The 20,012-nt window shown below is 42.3% G+C and overlaps 2 protein-coding genes across 2 annotated transcripts; both read right to left on the bottom strand.

Moving 5' to 3' along the window:
- Positions 1-5,050: 5,050 nt before the first annotated feature.
- Positions 5,051-10,155, bottom strand: LOC109894387 (gap junction delta-2 protein). The gene is made up of 2 exons (XM_020487839.2): positions 9,493-10,155; positions 5,051-9,034 (listed from the first exon to the last, which is right to left on the bottom strand). Exons 1-2 carry the CDS (start codon positions 9,561-9,563, stop codon positions 8,188-8,190), a joined length of 918 nt encoding a protein of 305 aa, XP_020343428.1. The 5' UTR covers positions 9,564-10,155; the 3' UTR covers positions 5,051-8,187.
- Positions 10,156-15,204: 5,049 nt separating this feature from the next.
- Positions 15,205-19,567, bottom strand: LOC109894386 (actin alpha cardiac muscle 1). The gene is made up of 7 exons (XM_020487838.2): positions 19,315-19,567; positions 18,402-18,544; positions 17,878-18,202; positions 17,631-17,792; positions 16,905-17,096; positions 15,782-15,963; positions 15,205-15,552 (listed from the first exon to the last, which is right to left on the bottom strand). The coding sequence occupies exons 2-7, from the start codon at positions 18,528-18,530 to the stop codon at positions 15,409-15,411; spliced, it is 1,134 nt and encodes a 377-aa protein (XP_020343427.1). The 5' UTR covers positions 18,531-18,544; positions 19,315-19,567; the 3' UTR covers positions 15,205-15,408.
- Positions 19,568-20,012: the final 445 nt, after the last annotated feature.

Raw genomic sequence — 20,012 nt, 5'->3', positions numbered from 1 at the left:
ATGCCCACCCTACACACACTCACTAGACTATAAATGTCCACCATATACACACTCACTAGACTATAAATGCCCACCCTACACACACTCACTAGACTATAAATGCCCACCCTATACACACTCACTAGACTATAAATGCCCACCCTACACACACTCACTAGACTATAAATGCCCACCCTATACACACTCACTAGACTATAAATGTCCACCATATACACACTCACTAGACTATAAATGCCCACCATATTGTCACGCCCTGGTCTTAGTATTTTGTGTTTTCTTTATTATTTTGGCCAGGGTGTGACATGGGTTTATTGTGGTGTGTTTTGTCTTGGGGTTTTGTTAGGGTGGGTGATTGTTCCTGTCTTTGTGTTTGTTGTCACCAGATAGGCTGTTTAGGTTTTCTCACATTTATTGTTTTTGTTAGTTTATTCATGTATAGTTTTCTTCATTAAAAAAACATGGATAACAATCACGCTGCATTTTGGTCCGCATCTACTTCACATAAAGAAAACCGTTACACATATACACACTCACTAGAATATAAATGCCCACCATATACACACTCACTAGACTATAAATGCCCACCATATACACACTCACTAGACTATAAATGCCCACCATATACACACTCACTAGACTATAAATGCCCACCCTACACACCCTCACTAGACTATAAATGCCCACCATATACACACTCACTAGACTATAAATGCCCACCATATACACACTCACTAGACTATAAATGCCCACCATATACACACTCAATAGACTATAAATGCCCACCCTACACACCCTCACTAGACTATAAATGCCCACCATATACACTCACTAGACTATAAATGCCCACCCTACACACCCTCACTAGACTATAAATGCCCACCATATACACATTCACTCACACACACTTACATTGACACTCCCACACAAAACCCACACACATTCACATGCACTACATACATACAACACACCCACACGCATACTGACACAACACAAGCACACACACGTGCACATTACACACACACACACACATGCACACACACTTTTACACTCATCATTTGCTTCTGTTGCTCTGTTCTTTATTTTACTCTTATTATTATCTATCCTGATGCCTAATCACTTTACCCTGCCTCCAAGTACATATCTACCTCAAATACCTTATTATTATCTATCCTGATGCCTAGTCACTTTACCCTGCCTCCAAGTACATATCTACCTCAAATACCTTATTATTATCTATCCTGATGCCTAGTCACTTTACCCTGCCTCCAAGTACATATCTACCTCAAATACCTTATTATTATCTATCCTGATGCCTAGTCACTTTACCCTGCCTCCAAATACATATCTACCTCAAATACCTTATTATTATCTATCCTGATGCCTAGTCACTTTACCCTGCCTTCATGTACATATCTACCTCAAATACCTTATTATTATCTATCCTGATGTCTAGTCACTTTACCCTGCCTCCAAGTACATATCTACCTCTAATACCTTATTATTATCTATCCTGATGTCTAGTCACTTTACCCTGCCTCCAAGTACATATCTACCTCTAATACCTTATTATTATCTATCCTGATGCCTAGTCACTTTACCCTGCCTCCAAGTACATATCTACCTCAAATACCTTATTATTATCTATCCTGATGCCTAGTCACTTTACCCTGCCTCCAAGTACATATCTACCTCTAATACCTTATTATTATCTATCCTGATGCCTAGTCACTTTACCCTGCCTTCAAGTACATATCTACCTTAAATATCTCATACCTCTGCACATTACTCTGGTACTGGTATTCCCTGTATACAGCTCCACATTACTCTGGTACTGGTATTCCCTGTATACAGCCTCGCATTGATCTGGTACTGGTACTCCCTGTATATAGCACCACATTGATATGGTACTGGTACTCCCTGTATATAGCACCACATTGATATGGTACTGGTACTCCCTGTATATAGCACCACATTGATATGGTACTGGTACTCCCTGTATATAGCACCACATTGATATGGTACTGGTACTCCCTGTATATAGCTCCACATTGTACTGGTACTCCCTGTATATAGCACCACATTGATATGGTACTGGTACTCCCTGTATATAGCTCCATATTGATCTGGTACTGGTACTCCCTGTATATAGCACCACATTGATATGGTACTGGTACTCCCTGTACATAGCTCCACGTTGATCTGGTACTGGTACTCCCTGTATATAGCTCCACATTGATCTGGTACTGGTACACCCTGTATATAGCTCCACATTGATCTGGTACTGGTACTTCCTGTATATAGCTCCACATTGATCTGGTACTGGTACTCCCTGTATATAGCTCCACATTGATCTGGTACTGGTACACCCTGTATACAGCCTCACATCGATCTGGTACTGGTACTCCCTGTATATAGCACCACATTGATCTGGTACTGGTACTCCCTGTATATAGCTCCACATTGATCTGGTACTGGTACTTCCTGTATATAGCTCCACATTGATCTGGTACTGGTACATCCTGTATACAGCCTCACATTGATCTGGTACTGGTACTCCCAGTATATAGCTCCACATTACTCTGGTACTGGTATTCCCTGTATACAGCTCCACATTACTCTGGTACTGGTATTCCCTGTATACAGCCTCGCATTGATCTGGTACTGGTACTCCCTGTATATAGCACCACATTGATATGGTACTGGTACTCCCTGTATATAGCACCACATTGATATGGTACTGGTACTCCCTGTATATAGCACCACATTGATATGGTACTGGTACTCCCTGTATATAGCACCACATTGATATGGTACTGGTACTCCCTGTATATAGCTCCACATTGTACTGGTACTCCCTGTATATAGCACCACATTGATATGGTACTGGTACTCCCTGTATATAGCTCCATATTGATCTGGTACTGGTACTCCCTGTATATAGCACCACATTGATATGGTACTGGTACTCCCTGTACATAGCTCCACGTTGATCTGGTACTGGTACTCCCTGTATATAGCTCCACATTGATCTGGTACTGGTACACCCTGTATATAGCTCCACATTGATCTGGTACTGGTACTTCCTGTATATAGCTCCACATTGATCTGGTACTGGTACTCCCTGTATATAGCTCCACATTGATCTGGTACTGGTACACCCTGTATACAGCCTCACATCGATCTGGTACTGGTACTCCCTGTATATAGCACCACATTGATCTGGTACTGGTACTCCCTGTATATAGCTCCACATTGATCTGGTACTGGTACTTCCTGTATATAGCTCCACATTGATCTGGTACTGGTACATCCTGTATACAGCCTCACATTGATCTGGTACTGGTACTCCCTGTATATAGCACCACATTGATATGGTACTGGTACTCCCAGTATATAGCTCCACATTGATCTGGTACTGGTACTCCCTGTATATAGCACCACATTGATATAGTACTGGTACTCCCTGTATATAGCACCGCATTGATCTGGTACTGGTACTCCCTGTATATAGCTCCACATTGATCTGGTACTGGTACTCCCTGTGTATAGCTCCACATTGATCTGGTACTGGTACACCCTGTATACAGCCTCACATTGATCTGGTACTGGTACTCCCTGTATATAGCACCACATTGATCTGGTACTGGTACTCCCTGTATATAGCACTACATTGATCTGGTACTGGTACACCCTGTATACAGCCTCACATTGATCTGGTACTGGTACACCCTGTGTATAGCTCCACATTGATCTGGTACTGGTACACCCTGTATAGATCTCCACATTGATCTGGTACTGGTACTCCCTGTATATAGCTCCACATTGATCTGGTACTGGTACTCCCTGTATATAGCTCCACGTTGATCTGGTACTGGTACTCCCTGTATATAGCTCCACATTGATCTGGTACTGGTACTCCCTGTATATAGCTCCACATTGATCTGGTACTGGTACACCCTGTATATAGCTCCACATTGATCTGGTACTGGTAATCCCTGTATATAGCTCCACATTGATCTGGTACTGGTACTCCCTGTATATAGCTCCACATTGATCTGGTACTGGTACTCCCTGTATATAGCTCCATTCTTGTCTATTTTATTTTATTCCTCTTGTGTTACTATTTTATTATTTTTGAACTCTGCATCATTTGGAAGGACTTGTAAGTAAGCATGTCATGGTATAGTCTACACCAGTTGTATTCGGCGCATGTGACAAATTAAATGACATTTGATGTATTCCTATCAAAGCCCAGACCAATGAATACAGTATACTGTATCTGTATTGATGTACTGTATGTTAACAAGGCACTTGATGCAATGTCCCTCACTATGGTTGCACAGTGCATCAAATATATCTGAAAAATCGTTTTCTCTCATGGTACTCGCTCACCAACCAGAAATAATACACTGCTGGTATCCCACTTCGTAAACCACCGTCTGTCTCCCAGTGGTCTTGCCAACGGTCTATGACCTGGAACTGAACTGTCATTGGATTAAACCAGGGTCAAGGAGGAATGATTTCTTTAGTATTAGGCTTATTAATGCATAATGCATGAATACATTGGTCAATTATAAGCAACAGTAAATAATGAATTGACTGAAATATAATTCCTCATAATTAAATGTGATGGTCTTTGACCGTCTCCCAAGGTGACCCTCTCACCCTTTCAAATGTGCAAGACATATGCACACACAATATTCATGTCATATTTATTTGGCTTTCCCACTTGTATAGTATCTAGAAGAATTTACAGCTGTGCTGATGATAAGGTGTAAGAGTGCTTCTGCAGAATTTCAGTTGTGAGCCTGTGTCATACAACATTGATGTTGTTTGGATCTTCTTCCACATAAAAAACCTCTTTGGATGTAGCACATGACTTCATATTTCTAGACAGCAAGTAGAGAAAATTAAGACTCAGCATTTGAAAAAGAACCAGCTCTGAGTTTTTTCTACATGGCTGTCTTAAAGATGAACTTCTCCTGTAGAGGAAAGAAGGATAACAAGGAGAGTCGGGACATAAGAGAACAAAATGACAGCACACCCTTAGCAAATATATTCTCCTCTTGGTGAGAAAATGGATTTAATTCACAGTATGTCTTTCAAAGTCATTCCGCTTTACAGTACATATATACGGAACCAGCGCATCAAATGAAAAACGTCAAGGGTTGGAGGCTTGGTTTGGTTTGTTGTTGAGAAAAAGAGTATTGATTATTTTATGGTAACCAGTGCATTTTTTTTTTATTGGCAAAGCCTTATTAAAGTGTTGAACAGGAAGGATGAAATTAAACTGACGCAGGAATGGATGGTAATAAAATGAGCTTGATATTTTATGAGGACAGGGCACTGACCACCTCTCCTCTCTCCCGGACCATAACAGTCTCAGGGAGATGATTCTCTTTAATTCAGAGGTGTTTCTCTAGACAAAGACTGAGAGATTAAGGGCTAAAATGGTCCTCTAAAATTCCCTCCCTGTATATTTAAGCACCTGCAATCAGCTGAAATGTCTGGTTTTCCTGAGCATTTGTCCTGGATCCTTGAAATAGCTGCAGTCCTTGCTCAGATGTATCTACTGTTGTCAAGAGTGGGGGCTGAAGCGAGCACAAGATAAATGGCATAGAACTGGGAGAGTCGCTTACATCTGTCGCTATCTCCAGCTATCTCTCTGGTCAGAAGCCCTCTTCCTTTTTAGCCTGTCTCTAGCGAGCTGAGCACAGAGGAAATAAAGAGCAGCACAGGTACAACGTAATATTAAACCAAGCCTCCCAACGCTCACATGGAAAATGCAACACAGCATGCATAATTGCATTCATACATAACCCAATAATTTGGGCATTTTAGAAGCAGCCGTGAAATTACCAGGATGAATATTGCAGGGAAACCACAAGCACAGCATCAGAGCAAGTGGCTCTTTAGTAAATGTACAGTAAATATACAGTAATATACAGTGAAAATATAGTCTTTGTTTGTAGGATCCCTTACACAACAGCCTTGTATAATAACTGGGAATTCTCAATGAAAGAAAACCCAAGAGATTTACAAGCGTTGAAAACAACTGTGTGGAATTGGACAGGATGGCCTGTACAGTCATTTGGTCAGTAAACATTTTCAGAGATAGGGAAGGGAGAGACAAATAGAGAGAGAAATAGAGAGGAGAGAGGCCAAGTAGGTAAACTGCACTTTTCTTGAGTTACAGACAATTTTCACGTCCCTGCTGAGTTTGAGATGGATGTGTCAGTGTGCGCTACTCTTCGATTTCTCTGGGCTTTGCCAAGTCATCCTGGCAGAGGCAGAGTCTTGCATCCTACCATCCCTCAGATCATCCTGGATGGTCAGCCTGGAATCCTCCTCTCTCTCTCTCTCTGTTTCTCTCCCCCCTCCCTCTCTCTCTCTGGAGTGTGGGCGTACAGTTCAGCACTTTCCCTTTTTTCTCTTTCTCTTTTTCTTGGTGACCTTCATGAGGCTCACACGACCTTCCCTTCAGCAAGAGCCGCTCCTTTGCTCACTTCCTTGAAAAGAGGGAAGAAGGGGTGGACAAAAAAAGTCCTCTATCAATGAAGATCAGGTTTTAATCATCCCTGTTCTGTACGGTGTGTCTGTCCAATAGCTTCCTGGTCAAGGTCACAAAGTCAGTAACAGTATAGCAGCCATGTGAACAGTCATGGTCAGGTCAGCTATGACTGGGAAGGGACAGTACATGAATGTTAGAATGCATTTCACATTACGGCTGCGTCTGGTCAATGTTATGGGACATGCAGTATTGATGTTAGTCATGGAAGCATCATCCCCATTGAAATGCATTACAGCACACCCACATGTTAACAGACACTGACAACATCAAAGGAAGAGCTCATAGGGGTTTTCTCATGGGATGGAACGACATAGGCTTGTGTGTGTGGCAAACATTGCCATTTTCACTGAACCAAGCCATGGTTAGACAGGGCAGCTATAGGATCCTTCTAACATTCCAGTTCAGCTTTCAGACAGAAAAGTATTGCACCTCACACGTTTCTGGTGTACATGAATCCCACTTTTATTTTTCGACAGAAAAGGGTGTTTTTTTTTCTGGTTCATTTTGGTTACATTGAAAACCATTCTGTGAAAAAACCCTAGCACCTGAGCAGATACTTATTGCCCATTCTTAGTTTGTTAAAAAGGTCAATTTGTGCTATTTGAGTTGAGATCAATTATGATTGTGGAGAAACATTTTCTTCCGGTATATAAAAAAGACTAGCACTTTATTCATTTCCCAGTCATTTGCCAAATAGAAAGGGAGCTAGAGACAAATGTAATATATCCATTTAAATCACAAGTTAAAGCAAAAAATAGGGCGGCGTTTAGCATAATTCAAGCAGGGAATTAGCTTTCATGATGAATAATATTATATATTTATTTATTTCTATGTATACATATATATATGTCTATGTACAAGTATGGCACTTAATTACACGAAAGCAAGAAAAGACTTTTCACAAATGAAAGCAGTGGGCGCTTTGGTGTATTATAAATTAAGGAAGTCACAGACGTTAGCGTTTGCAGCAAATCCACCAGATACTGTTTTGCAAGTCAGCTATATAGCAATGGAATGATTACATACGTTAAGGTCAGTGGTGCGAACACAGGCAACAAAAATATGAATGATGCTAATGTATTTCAACTAGGTCGATCCATAGTCAAAATGTATTTATATATTTAGGCATATGCCTATGTAAATCTGGAGAATATTTCCCCTCCAAAATATAGTCAACCGGTGTATTGTGTCGCTTAAATAGATCGGTGTCAACAATCGGTTGAATTATTTTTTTTAAACACTGTCACGCATCGGGTTAGGTTTGGCTCCCGGGTGTTCACCTCTTAGTGCAATTTTAATATACCCTACTCTCTTCAAGTACAGTAGATCAGCCCACAAAGAGTAAATGCGTGAACACGTCGACATGATCTCTATTTAGCGCTTTACATAGTATAAACGTTACTAAAAAGTTGCATCAGTGCAATGTAATAAATAAATTAACAAACGTGTAATCCACGCTTGCCATTGGAGTCCTTAAAAGATAAACAAATAAAAAATCGGCCCACGCTTTTAAGTCATGAAACGGATGTGGCGTTGGGAGCTGTCATCATCCAGTGCTCATCTTGGTTCAATCTTTACACATCGCACATTGTCCCATCGGGAACTCTCTCCATGTGCTACACATAAGCAGAGTCACTGGATTGAGTGCGACCGAAATTAGGCACACTCATTCTAGGCAAGTCCTTATTTCTGATTTCATAAATGGACTTCCGCCTCGCCTGAACTCCTCGCACTGCCGTTTTGATTTTCTTCCACCCCAAATGATTGAGTTCTGCCAGATTCAGCAACACACAAAAGCCACTGACCGCGAACATGAAGACTAGAAACACGGTCTTCTCTGTTGGTCTGGAAACATAACACTCTACATCTTTTATGCAGGGGTAACGATCACACTCGTACACCGATGGGACATTGAATCCGTACAAGAAATATTGACCCACTAAAAACCCTATTTCCAGCGCGTTTCTGAAAACCACTTGAATTATGTAAAATCTCGAGATACCCTCTTGTCGACTCTTTTTAGACTTTCCAGTAGTTCTCATGGCTGAATTGGGGATATCTTTGACTTCCAAACAGTCGGGTTCGGCTTCTTTGGTGGAGTTCTCTGTGTTCTGAAGTACTCCATTCACAATGGTGTTTTTAATCTTTTTGCTGTCGTCTCGTTTCATTGAATCTTGATCCTTATCCAGTGTCAGAAAGACGGTGGAGTACCGTCGCTCCTTCTGTTTCGCCGACTGATGCACCGAGTATGTGATAAAACAAAGACTCGGGGTGCAAACCATTATGATCTGGAAAACCCAAAATCTAATATGTGAAATTGGGAATGCCTTGTCGTAGCAAGCCTGGTTGCAGCCTGGTTGTAAGGTATTACAAACAAACATGGTTTGCTCGTCATCATATACTGTCTCTCCAACTATTGCTACGATTAGAATCCGGAAGATCACCACCACAGTTAGTAGGATCCTAAAAACAAACAAACAAACAATGTATGAGTATAGAGTCAGTAAATTATGTTAATTCTGTGAAAATAGCTGGAGATTGAGTACAGAGTCTCTAAACAGGCGCGTGTTTGGGAGCTGTCCAGTGCTGAAACGGACGCTCTTTGCTGGGATCACGCTCTGCTCGCTCTTAGCACGGGGGTTGGTCCGGATGCTATGTGTATTATGTTTTTATAATTTATGTCAGTGCGCCATTGTTATATATTTCTGTGTACTCTGAAGTATTTACTCATTGATATTCATCTGTATTGTGTTTTGAAATGTTTTGCAAGCGTTTGTTTGGTAAAGTAAGCGTAACAGGCAATAGCGCCCAGTCTCTGCTTCTCAGTTAGTGCATGGCACAGCCACCTATCTAGCCCCAACAACAGCCATTAAAACATGCATACCTAGTTATTGCAAATCCAGTTGACATTTTGCTCTTACCTTCCTATCATAGTAGAGTGCTGCTGGACAGCAGCCTCCAGGAGCCTCTCTAGTATGGTCCATTCCCCCATTATTGTTCATCCGGAGGAGGCGAGAGCCCACGGCACTCTGTACGAACCTCTGCCGAATATGTGGAAAATATTTCCCCGGGTTTTTGGTCGTTATCACTCTCCAGAGGCTCCGAGGTTATCTGGCAAATGCATTGATCACAAGCCCGCAGCTGTCCCGCCCTCCTCTCTCCAGCGCTGTGCAATATTGGTCTGTGCTTCTGCCCAAGCGCTGGTATGACGCTGCCACACTTTCTCGTTGTCTTGTGGGGCTGAAGGGCTGATTACTATAAGCCCTCCTATTTTCGATCTTCAGATCAGGTTGATGGGTCGCGCACTGTGTCTGGATGGAGGGTGGTTGGATTTAATGTCTTGCCAGCATTAATCCGCCTTTAAGTAGTCCCCTCCCTACGTCACGCGCAGACAGGTTGGTGGAGCTCCGCCAAAATACCAGGATTTCTCATTTTCAATATTCGACGAATGGAACCCAGGGACAGCGCGCAAGATTAATCTGTGATAACACGATTGGTGATAACCTCAATGCACTTTGTGCGTTTCCAGTTTATAACACATCAAAATTACTGAGCCAGATCGAATTGTGTCAGGTTGCGCGAGCTCAGTGTGACAGAGGTAGAGTTGTGAATGTGCCGTGTCCTAAAACCGCAGGTCAAGACATGGCGTCCAGATATTCAGAGCCACTTTTTCGGAGCCACTTTTAAGGCAGATAGGCCTACCTGTTGCTTTAAAAAAAACTGTAATCGTGACAGTCTCAGTGCTCCTAGTAACCCAGTGGGCATAAAACGTGATAAAGACGTATTTTACTGGTTGAAATCTGGTCGGGACTTCTTATAACCAGATCACAACCAGAAATCATTAAAATATGTATTGTTTTGGTTGATATCTGTTTTTTGGTTGAAATTGAACTACTGACCAGTTATCTAAATGCTACTCAATTAATAGACACCAGTCTATATAAACATTTGCAGTGTTTGTGGGTCATGCACACATTGCATATAAGACACAAGAACCATTACGATTATACATTTGGGTAATGCTCTTTTTTCAGCTGGTTTTGCATGATTCAGCTTTGCATACTTGGCAAACAACAGCTGGCAGCACTCACCAAAGCGGGTTATGGTCTGGTTGGCATACTGTACCCAGTCAACACTCTGGGCTTGGGCCTATTCTGTTTGAGATTCTGGGGACTCAGCATAAACTTGGACTCGGAGGATTCATACTATCCAGAGCCTTGCAGAATCATATTACTATGGGATACGACTAATGGTACTCGGTCCGAGTCCTCTTCACTTTTTCCACCCAGATTCACTTTTTCAGGATTAAGGCAAGGTTTTTATTCTGCAGGTGATGAAATGCCCATTTTTAAAAACTAAGAATTGTGATATGTCCACTCCAATTCATAGAATCTACTAGGTCATTAAAGCTCAAATTGAAATAATGGTTATATATCTGGTGTGTGCTGTGTGTGTTGGATTCTAATAATACTATTTTGTTGATATTAATTGCACTGTTTATTGTGTTGCACATTTTCTTCTGTTCCACTGAATGCAATTTTAATGTTCTATTATGACTAACTACAGTTCTTTCCAGAATTTATCAAATAAAATGTAAGTCTATTTTATTTCAATATCCTACTACAACCCACTAGGATTTACAACAATTATTGCACCTGAATTTGACCCTTTTAATGTATTTATTTTATTTTACCCTGAGAATATGACATTTATATATTTTCCCTTAAAGCTTTTAAGTAATTAACATAGTGCCTGCAGTCATTTTATAAACATTTCAGTAGCTAAATAAGGAGGTAGGCATACAAGCTAAAACTTGGATTAGATTCTGTGCCTCAAACAGCAATAGATCTCTGCGTGCAGGCACTGCTTGCATGTGGCACATTGGGACAAAGAGCCCGCTAGGCTACACAACAACAGTGCTGGAGAACAACAAAAAAGATTTGACTGCTACGTGGTAGTCCCTGTTCTCCTGCATTCATGTTTTATTTTTGTAAGTAAAGCAGTGGTTTGTTGGGGAGAAGAATGTCAAGGAAGTTTTTGGTAGCTAGCTAGCTGGCTAATGTTAATGTTAGCACTCTGGCTAATCTTCCATTGTCATGGTAAGTTTACATTTTTACCTGTTGTAGCTAGCAAAAGTTTTGACATTTTGATATCAGTTTAGTTCATGACAGTACACGTGTGTATGTCTGTTCTCTCTGTCTCGCTCTGTGTGTGTGTGAGAGAGACATTATGAGCTAGCCTAATTCTTGAAACTTGTACCCCCCCCCCCCCCCCCAATATGGATATGAAGGTTTTCTCCATTCATCAGGGATCCTTGTATTGTGTGTATTTGAGATTTGACCATATGATACATTTAGCCTATCCCTGCTCTCCCTCACCCATTCTAACTTTACAACTCTCAACTGCCTTTTTCAATTCTTGATTCTCTTTTTTGCAGGAATCTTCTAGCTTGGATGGCAGGATGGAGGAGGGAACAAAGGGAAGGTGTCAGGATGAAGGAGGGAACAAAGGGAAGGTGGCAGGATGGAGGAGGGAACAAAGGGAAGGTGGCAAGATGGAGGAGGGAACAAAGGGAAGGTGGCAGGATGGAGGAGGGAACAAAGGGAAGGTGGCAGGATGGAGTAGGGAACAAAGGGAAGGTGGCAGGATGGAGGAGGGAACAAAGGGAAGGTGACAGGATGGAGGAGGGAACAAAGGGAAGGTGGCAGGATGGAGGAGGGAAGAAAGGGAAGGTGGCAGGATGGAGGAGGGAACAAAGGGAAAGAGTACAAGTTATCCAGCTGGCTGACTAAGAAATGTAAATAGCCTGTAAATAGCCTCTCTCTCCGTATGTCTTCCTGACTGCTAGGTTGCTGAGGGGCAACATAGTCAATGTACTTGCTAGGCTAAGTCTAACTTCTTGAAGACCTTAGGTAATGGTCAATGATGATTCGTCTCGGTCTTTAGAGTACTGGAAACATGTAAATGTCCTGATGCATGGCCTCTACAGCAGTGCTTGGCCACCCACTCAGTTACCAGTGACCTATTCTGCCACATCCCAGGGAAAGGAACGCGCAGAACCACAACTCCTCAAATCCATAGTCAAGTTTGATCTCTGATCTTCAATGTGTTTTGATTCCTACTAGCCAGCTTTGTAAGAGCTAGGTTTGTACTAGTTATGCTGATGATCATTCGTTTTTTCTCTGCATCAGGTCTCACTGAAACTGGATTCCTCAAGAGACATGCTATTCAGCTGCCCATAGTGGCTGATCATACACTTTTAGCAAAAAAAGGTGCTATCTAGAAAGTAAACCAGTTCATTGTCTGTCCCCATAGGATTACCCTTTGAAGAACCCTTTTTGGTCAAATATAGAACCCTTTTTGATTCCAGGTAAAACCTTCTACAGAGGGTTCTATATGGAACCAAAAATGGTTCTATTATGGGGACAGCCGAAGAACTTTGGAACTCTTTACTAAGAGTGTAGTGTAAATAGATCCAAATAAAATAGCACTGCTTCTATTAATATACAGTAAGTTTGTAAAGCAAATAATATCTTATTTTAACTCACCTTTTTTTTAGGTGCAAAACCCTTGTGTCCTGGTTCAACAGACACCTCCCTTGGTGAGTCATGTAAAGTTTCTTCCACTTCTCTCTTGCTCATCCTCCCTGTCACTCAATCAAACTCACACATGTGCTCAGGTGCAGCCGATGAACCTCTTTAGGTTGCAGAGAAGAGGAAGAGATTTGCCATTTCCATTTCTAATGTTTGTTGCAGGAATTACATTTTTTTCTTCTTTTTAATGCCTCTTTACACATAATTACATTTTTGCATGTACCTTTCTTGGGGGAATCCTTGTCCCGAACAATGTCCTAAGGATTATAGAGCGGTGTGTTTATACAGAACTTTTGAATATTATAACATTAGGATTAGGATTAAGCAAAACTTTACCATTTAGAGATTGTTGTCATTATTGTCATTTGAGCTGTTCTTGCTATAATATGGACTTGGTCTTTCACCAAATAGGGCTCTCTTCTGTATAGCACCCCTACCTTCTTGTCACAACACAACTCATTGTCTCAAATGCATTAAGAAGGAAATAAATTATTCAAATTAACTTTAAACAAGGGACAGCTGTTAATTTAAATGCATTCCAGGTGACTACCTCATGAAGCTGGTTGAGAGAATGCCAAGAGTGTGCAAAGCTGTCATCAAGGCAAAGGTTGGCTACTTTGAAGAATCTCAAATATAAAATATATTTTGATGTTATGTTTAACGCTTTTTTGTGGTCACTACATGATTCCATGTGTTTTATTTCATAGCTTTGATGTCTTCACTATTATTCTACAATGTTGAAAATAGTCAAAATAAAGAAAAACCCTTGAATGAGTAGGTCTGTCCAAACGTTTGACTGGTACTGTGTGCATATGAGCACACAAGCTCTAAGCTATAACTGCCACAATCTTCTTCAACTAGTACCATGGAAAATCATTGAAAATACCTTTAGCCAGCTGAGTTCAAAGTTTCTTCACGAATGTCCTTTAAAAAAAAAAAAAATGTAATCTCATATTTATAAAGTTGTAATTCGCTGATTCTCTTCACTGAGATCTGACCCATCACACCACTCTTAATCATTAATAAAATAAAACAATCGGACTTTATATAAACTGTGTCCCAGTCTTTCTATAAATGTAATGTCTGTGGGTGAATTATGAAACAATGACTGTTTGCAGATGTGCAACAATTGTGATGTAGATTTGTTTTTGCCATTGCTTGATCTATTTTAAATGTAAGAATATTTTACAGTACTGTATATTCACATAAATATTAAATATAAAATACAAATATTAATATTATTTCCCCCCAAATGTCATGCATTACAATGCAGGATAGGCCTATGCCCAATAAGTGAATTGTTTAATGAGGCTACTAAAATGCCTCGAATGCTCTGGAAAATATTTAGATTTTGACCCTTGCTGTGGAAGAGAACCGATATTTACACACAGAATGTACCTTTGCAGATTGAATCTATTACCTGATCTAAGGTGCATGGATTAGTGTGAGGGATCATGGGACTCTGTTTTTATCCAATGAACAGGCATGTTTAATGGATCAGCAGATGCCTTAGCTCTCCCTGCTGTAATCTTTCATAACGTGAAATCTTTTATAACCTTCCAATGAATCATCACGTGATGTGATAGACAAGAAGGCGTGTGTGTGTGTGTGTGTGTGTGTAAGTAAGAGAGGGGGAGGCAGAAGGGAAGCTCAGCACATGATCTTGAATAATAGAGACATAGGTGGCTTTGAGGTCATCAGGAATGCAAACCAATACACAAGTCACAACGTCCATGAAACACAAGGAAAAAGCACACCAATCCAAGTCCTTAATTTATGCAGTGTCAATTTCTGTCTTTTCTTTGATGCTTTTGATTTACATGTATGCTCCCCGCTGGCTCACCTGTACAGAACAAGGTATTTTACAGTGCCATTCCTGACACCTTTGTCATTGAAGAGTCATATAGGCCTATAGGTTTAAGCAATAAGCGATTGTGATACATGATACATGATTTATAAGTGACCTCTAAAACATATAGGCTATCCTTATAAGGATAATTGAAGCGTATCTATCGCAAGCCATAATGAGACACAAAAAGGTGTGTTGCAAGTCCCGGGTCTCGTTTATTTATGAACCTATACATATCCACATATAAATTGCACTTGGGTGTAAACAAACTGGTCAATGACAACAATACATGAAAGGCTGCCTGGGCCTGAGCCTGGGCTGTAAGTTACGTTGAGCGCAGACGGAGCAGAGGTAACTGTGGGGCGGAGGAGAAGGTGGATGAGGGGCCATGATGATTAGAAGCACTTCCGGTGCACGATGGAGGGGCCAGCCTCGTCATATTCCTGCTTGCTGATCCACATCTGCTGGAAGGTGGAGAGGGAGGCCAGGATGGATCCGCCGATCCACACAGAATACTTCCTCTCAGGGGGAGCGATGATCTACAAACAAGTGATACTGCCATTGGTTAGTGGCCTAATAGCAAGGTGTTTTATAAAGTGAAAAACATTTTCTGTTCTTATGTGCATAATAGACCATTCTCTGACTTTGTTACATTTTTGAGTTTCAAAGTTTTGTGCCCCATAGCACTAAACCGTTTAGGAAATACATTGCAATAGAACATTGAAAATAAAGAACAATCCTAAAACCGCAGGCCTAAATCAACATTACCTTAATCTTCATGGTGCTAGGGGCCAAAGCTGTGATCTCCTTCTGCATACGGTCAGCAATTCCAGGGTACATGGTGGTACCACCAGACAGAACGTTGTTGGCATACAGGTCCTTACGGATGTCGATGTCACACTTCATGATGCTGTTGTAGGTAGTTTCGTGAATGCCAGCAGATTCCATACCTGTTTACCAAAGGACAATGATGTTATCAGTCTTGTCCATCGCTGCAATTCCTTTACGGACTTACGAGAGGCCAAGGTCGAGAGCCATATGTCCCCCGAAACACGTCCCTGCCAAGCCGCACTGCTTCTTTACACACTGCTCGCTTAACCCGGAAGCCAGCTGCACCAATGTGTCAGAGGTAACACCGTCCAGCTGGCAATCAAAGTCAGCTTGCAGGTGTCAGGTTCGCCACAAGGAGTCACTAGAGCGTGATGGGACAAGGAAATCTCAGCCAGCCAAACCCTCCTCTAACCCAAACGACACTGGGTCAATTGTGCTCCACCTCATGGGCCTCCCGGTCATGGCCGGCTGTGACACAGCCTGGGATCGAACCCAGGTCTGTAGTGATGCCTCAATGATGTTATCTTTCCATCTAAGCCAGCCCTCTCTGGAGAAATAGGCTATACTTGTTATGACCCTCAACTGTGAAAATATAGTAGTTGGGCAGTTGACCTCTAGAGCGTTGGCTGTGAACAGGTGCTGAAATGGACAGCTCCTCAGCACCAGCTGCAAGCTCTTGTTATGGTAGGTATTTCAACAAGCATTCACAGCTCATGCTTCACATGCTGGGGTTGTATTTCAAAAGCAGCATCAATAAGTTAGTCAGCTAAACCAACAAACTTTATATTAACACAGAAAAACCTTTGATTTAAATATAATACAAATATGAATGAAAGCTCAAACTGAATATGGGTTTAGTCAAGCCTATCTGGATAATTAATTAATTCTGCTTTGTGAAAATACCCGCAGGCATATGCTCTGTTACCCTACATCACATAGATGACTTTAACGAAGTCTAAACTAATCCACAGCAGAAGTATACGTTACTACACAATGATTATCTCAATTTAAGATAACCGTGTGCAATATAACAACGGCTGGGGAGATCAGTAATACACACCAATGAAGGAGGGCTGGAAGAGAGTCTCGGGACAACGGAACCTCTCGTTACCGATGGTGATGACCTGTCCGTCGGGTAACTCGTAGCTCTTCTCCAGGGATGAGGAGGAGGCAGCGGTGGCCATCTCGTTCTCGAAGTCTAGAGCCACGTAGCACAGCTTCTCCTTGATGTCACGAACTATCTCACGCTCAGCTGTTGGGTTTCAAGTGATGCATTTGATTGTTACTGGAAAATATATGTGGCACTTCATTTTACTTTTGTTTAACAAAATTTTTTAGCCCTTTTTCTCCCCAATTTTGTGGTATCCAACTGGTACGGACTCGGGAGAGGCGAAGGTCGAGTGCCCAACTGCTTCTTGACACAATACCCACTTAACACGGAAGCCTGCCGCAACAATGTATCGGAGGAAAACCCATACACCTGGAGACCGTGTCAGCGGGCACAGAGCCCGGCCCGACACAGGAGTCGCTAGTGTGCGATGCGACAAGGACATCCCTGCCGGCCAAATCCTACCCTAACCTGGACGACACTGGGCCAATTGTGCACCGCTCCATGGGTCTCCTGGTCGCGTCCGGCTGCGACAGATCCTGGACTCGAACCCAGAATCTCTAGTGGCACAGACCACTGCACCACTTGGGAGGCCCCAATGGCATATCGTTTTTTTGCCAAATATCATGCTTTTTGTCATTCCTCATGCGGTTAATATTGCCCGTGTCCGGTGCGTACCAGTAGTTACGAAAGAGTAGCCACGCTCGGTCAGGATCTTCATAAGGTAGTCTGTGAGGTCGCGACCGGCCAGATCCAGACGCATGATGGCATGGGGCAGAGCATAACCCTCATAGATGGGCACGTTGTGGGTCACGCCATCACCAGAGTCCAGGACAATACCTGAAAAAGTGTGGTGATACATGTTAGCATTGAACAAGACCTTTCAGGAGGTCATGGCTGAAGACTACTTATCTATCCATCATACCTGTGGTACGTCCAGATGCGTAAAGGGACAGCACCGCCTGGATGGCCACGTACATGGCGGGGACGTTGAAGGTCTCAAACATGATCTGGGTCATCTTCTCTCTGTTGGCTTTGGGGTTGAGGGGAGCCTCTGTCAGCAGAGTGGGGTGCTCCTCAGGTGCCACGCGCAACTCGTTGTAGAAGGTGTGATGCCAGATCTTCTCCATGTCGTCCCAGTTGGTGATGATGCCATGCTCAATGGGGTACTTCAGGGTCAGGATACCCCTCTTGCTCTGGGCCTCGTCACCAACGTAGGAATCTTTCTGACCCATACCGACCATGACGCCCTGAGAAGACGCAAGGATAGGTCTGAATCAATGTGGCGTATGAGTATGACAGCCTATCATATGGCCTCTGAGTGGAATTTACACATGGCTCTCCAAGGTTCCAACGTGATGTGATTTTACAGACAATAATAACCTAACCACTTTTTATTGACTCTATTTATTTGGTTTTCACACAGCAGCTTTAGGTGAAGTACTCTACCTGGTGACGTGGGCGACCCACGATGGATGGGAAGACAGCGCGCGGTGCATCATCTCCGGCGAAGCCAGCCTTTACCAGGCCAGAGCCGTTGTCACACACCAAAGCGGTCGTCTCCTCGTCGTCGCACATGGTGTCAGCTTTGACTGTAACAGTAAAATAATATGGTCATTTTGCACACGATTTTAAGCTTGGACTATGTGGCACAATCAATGCACCATGCTCCAATCAACTGAGCTATGAATTATGCATATAAGGCAACTGAAATGAAAGTGTTAATGCTAGGCTATATATGGGCATTATATTTTAGAACAATGTTTACTGCAGGTTTGTTAGTTGAATCACATCAGTTGAAATAAGGGATGGATGCAACTATGCTGCAACTATCATATACTGATTTGACATGATTTACTCTTCAGTCAATCCATTTTATAGAGGACCCTAGTTTAGCAAGTATTTGTGGTTGTAATTCAGAATGTTAAATGGTTAGTGACTTTTTGTACAAATGATTCATGCCAACCAATTTTGACTTATTTTGACTTGTTAATGCAGCTCACATTGTGGTAATGTAGTAGCCTACTATTACATCAGCATTTGTTACTTGGCACACCATGTCCCCATCTATTATCCACGGTCTGTATACAATAACCACGTGTCAAACGCGGGACAATAACAATTGAAAAATAAAAATGTGTGCAGCCCGAAAAACGTAGAATTAGTGTACGGTGAAAAATGTGCATCTTTGACGCAGTTCCAGTGACGGGATGCCAGTTGGTTAGTTGCGGACGAGAGCATTCCATTCAGAATCTTTCCAGTCGGGTTAGCATAATTGTAGTCCTCCGAGGTAATTCCAAAACACGTGTAATTTCTCACTCATGACTCAAAAGGAAGAGCTGATGAAACTAGCGCTACTCACCGGATCAGCACAGTGCGCTGGACCTTGAGGGTACAACCAGGGGCAAGGAGCTGTGAGGACGCGCCAGTTTATACTCTGACAGTGTGCGCTACCTTCTCCTTATTTGGTAGCCCTCGCACCATTGACAAGCGCGTGCCCATTCATGGAATGGTGAGGAGAGGGGAGTCCCGCACGCGGCATCCTTGCCCGACGCCCATGTAGGGAGGAAGATGAGGGCAGCTAGACAATGCGGGTCAGCCGGACAATAGGCTACAGCAGAGGAGGCTAGTGAGATGAGCTATAGGAGGACAGGCTAATTGTAAAGGCTGGAATGGAATTAATCGAACAGTATCAAACATATGGAAACCGCATGTTTGACTCTGTTCCAATAATTCCATTCCAGCCATTACAATGAGCCTGACCTCCTATAGCTCCTCCCACCAGCCTCCACTGGGCTACTCACAACTCTGTTTCCACAGATGTCAAATACCAGGTTAAAGTACAACGACTGAAATAAACCGCCTGTCAATTAAAGACTGTGAAGTCATTGATTCCTTAATGTTAAAATGACATCTTAGTTGACATCTTGATGCTGCAAGTTCCCAGAACATTGTTCCATTGATCCTATTCTCTGGGAAATTAAGCAGATTCTAGCATTGATTCATTGATTGGTTGATTGATTATAATGATAACACGTTTAATTCCAGGTGGTACATGGA

This window comes from Oncorhynchus kisutch, linkage group LG7, assembly GCF_002021735.2.
Source record: "Oncorhynchus kisutch isolate 150728-3 linkage group LG7, Okis_V2, whole genome shotgun sequence".
NCBI classification, from domain to species: Eukaryota; Metazoa; Chordata; class Actinopteri; order Salmoniformes; family Salmonidae; genus Oncorhynchus; species Oncorhynchus kisutch.
The sequence above is the reverse complement of the archived record's forward strand: the minus strand, read 5'-3'. Positions and strand labels throughout refer to the sequence as shown.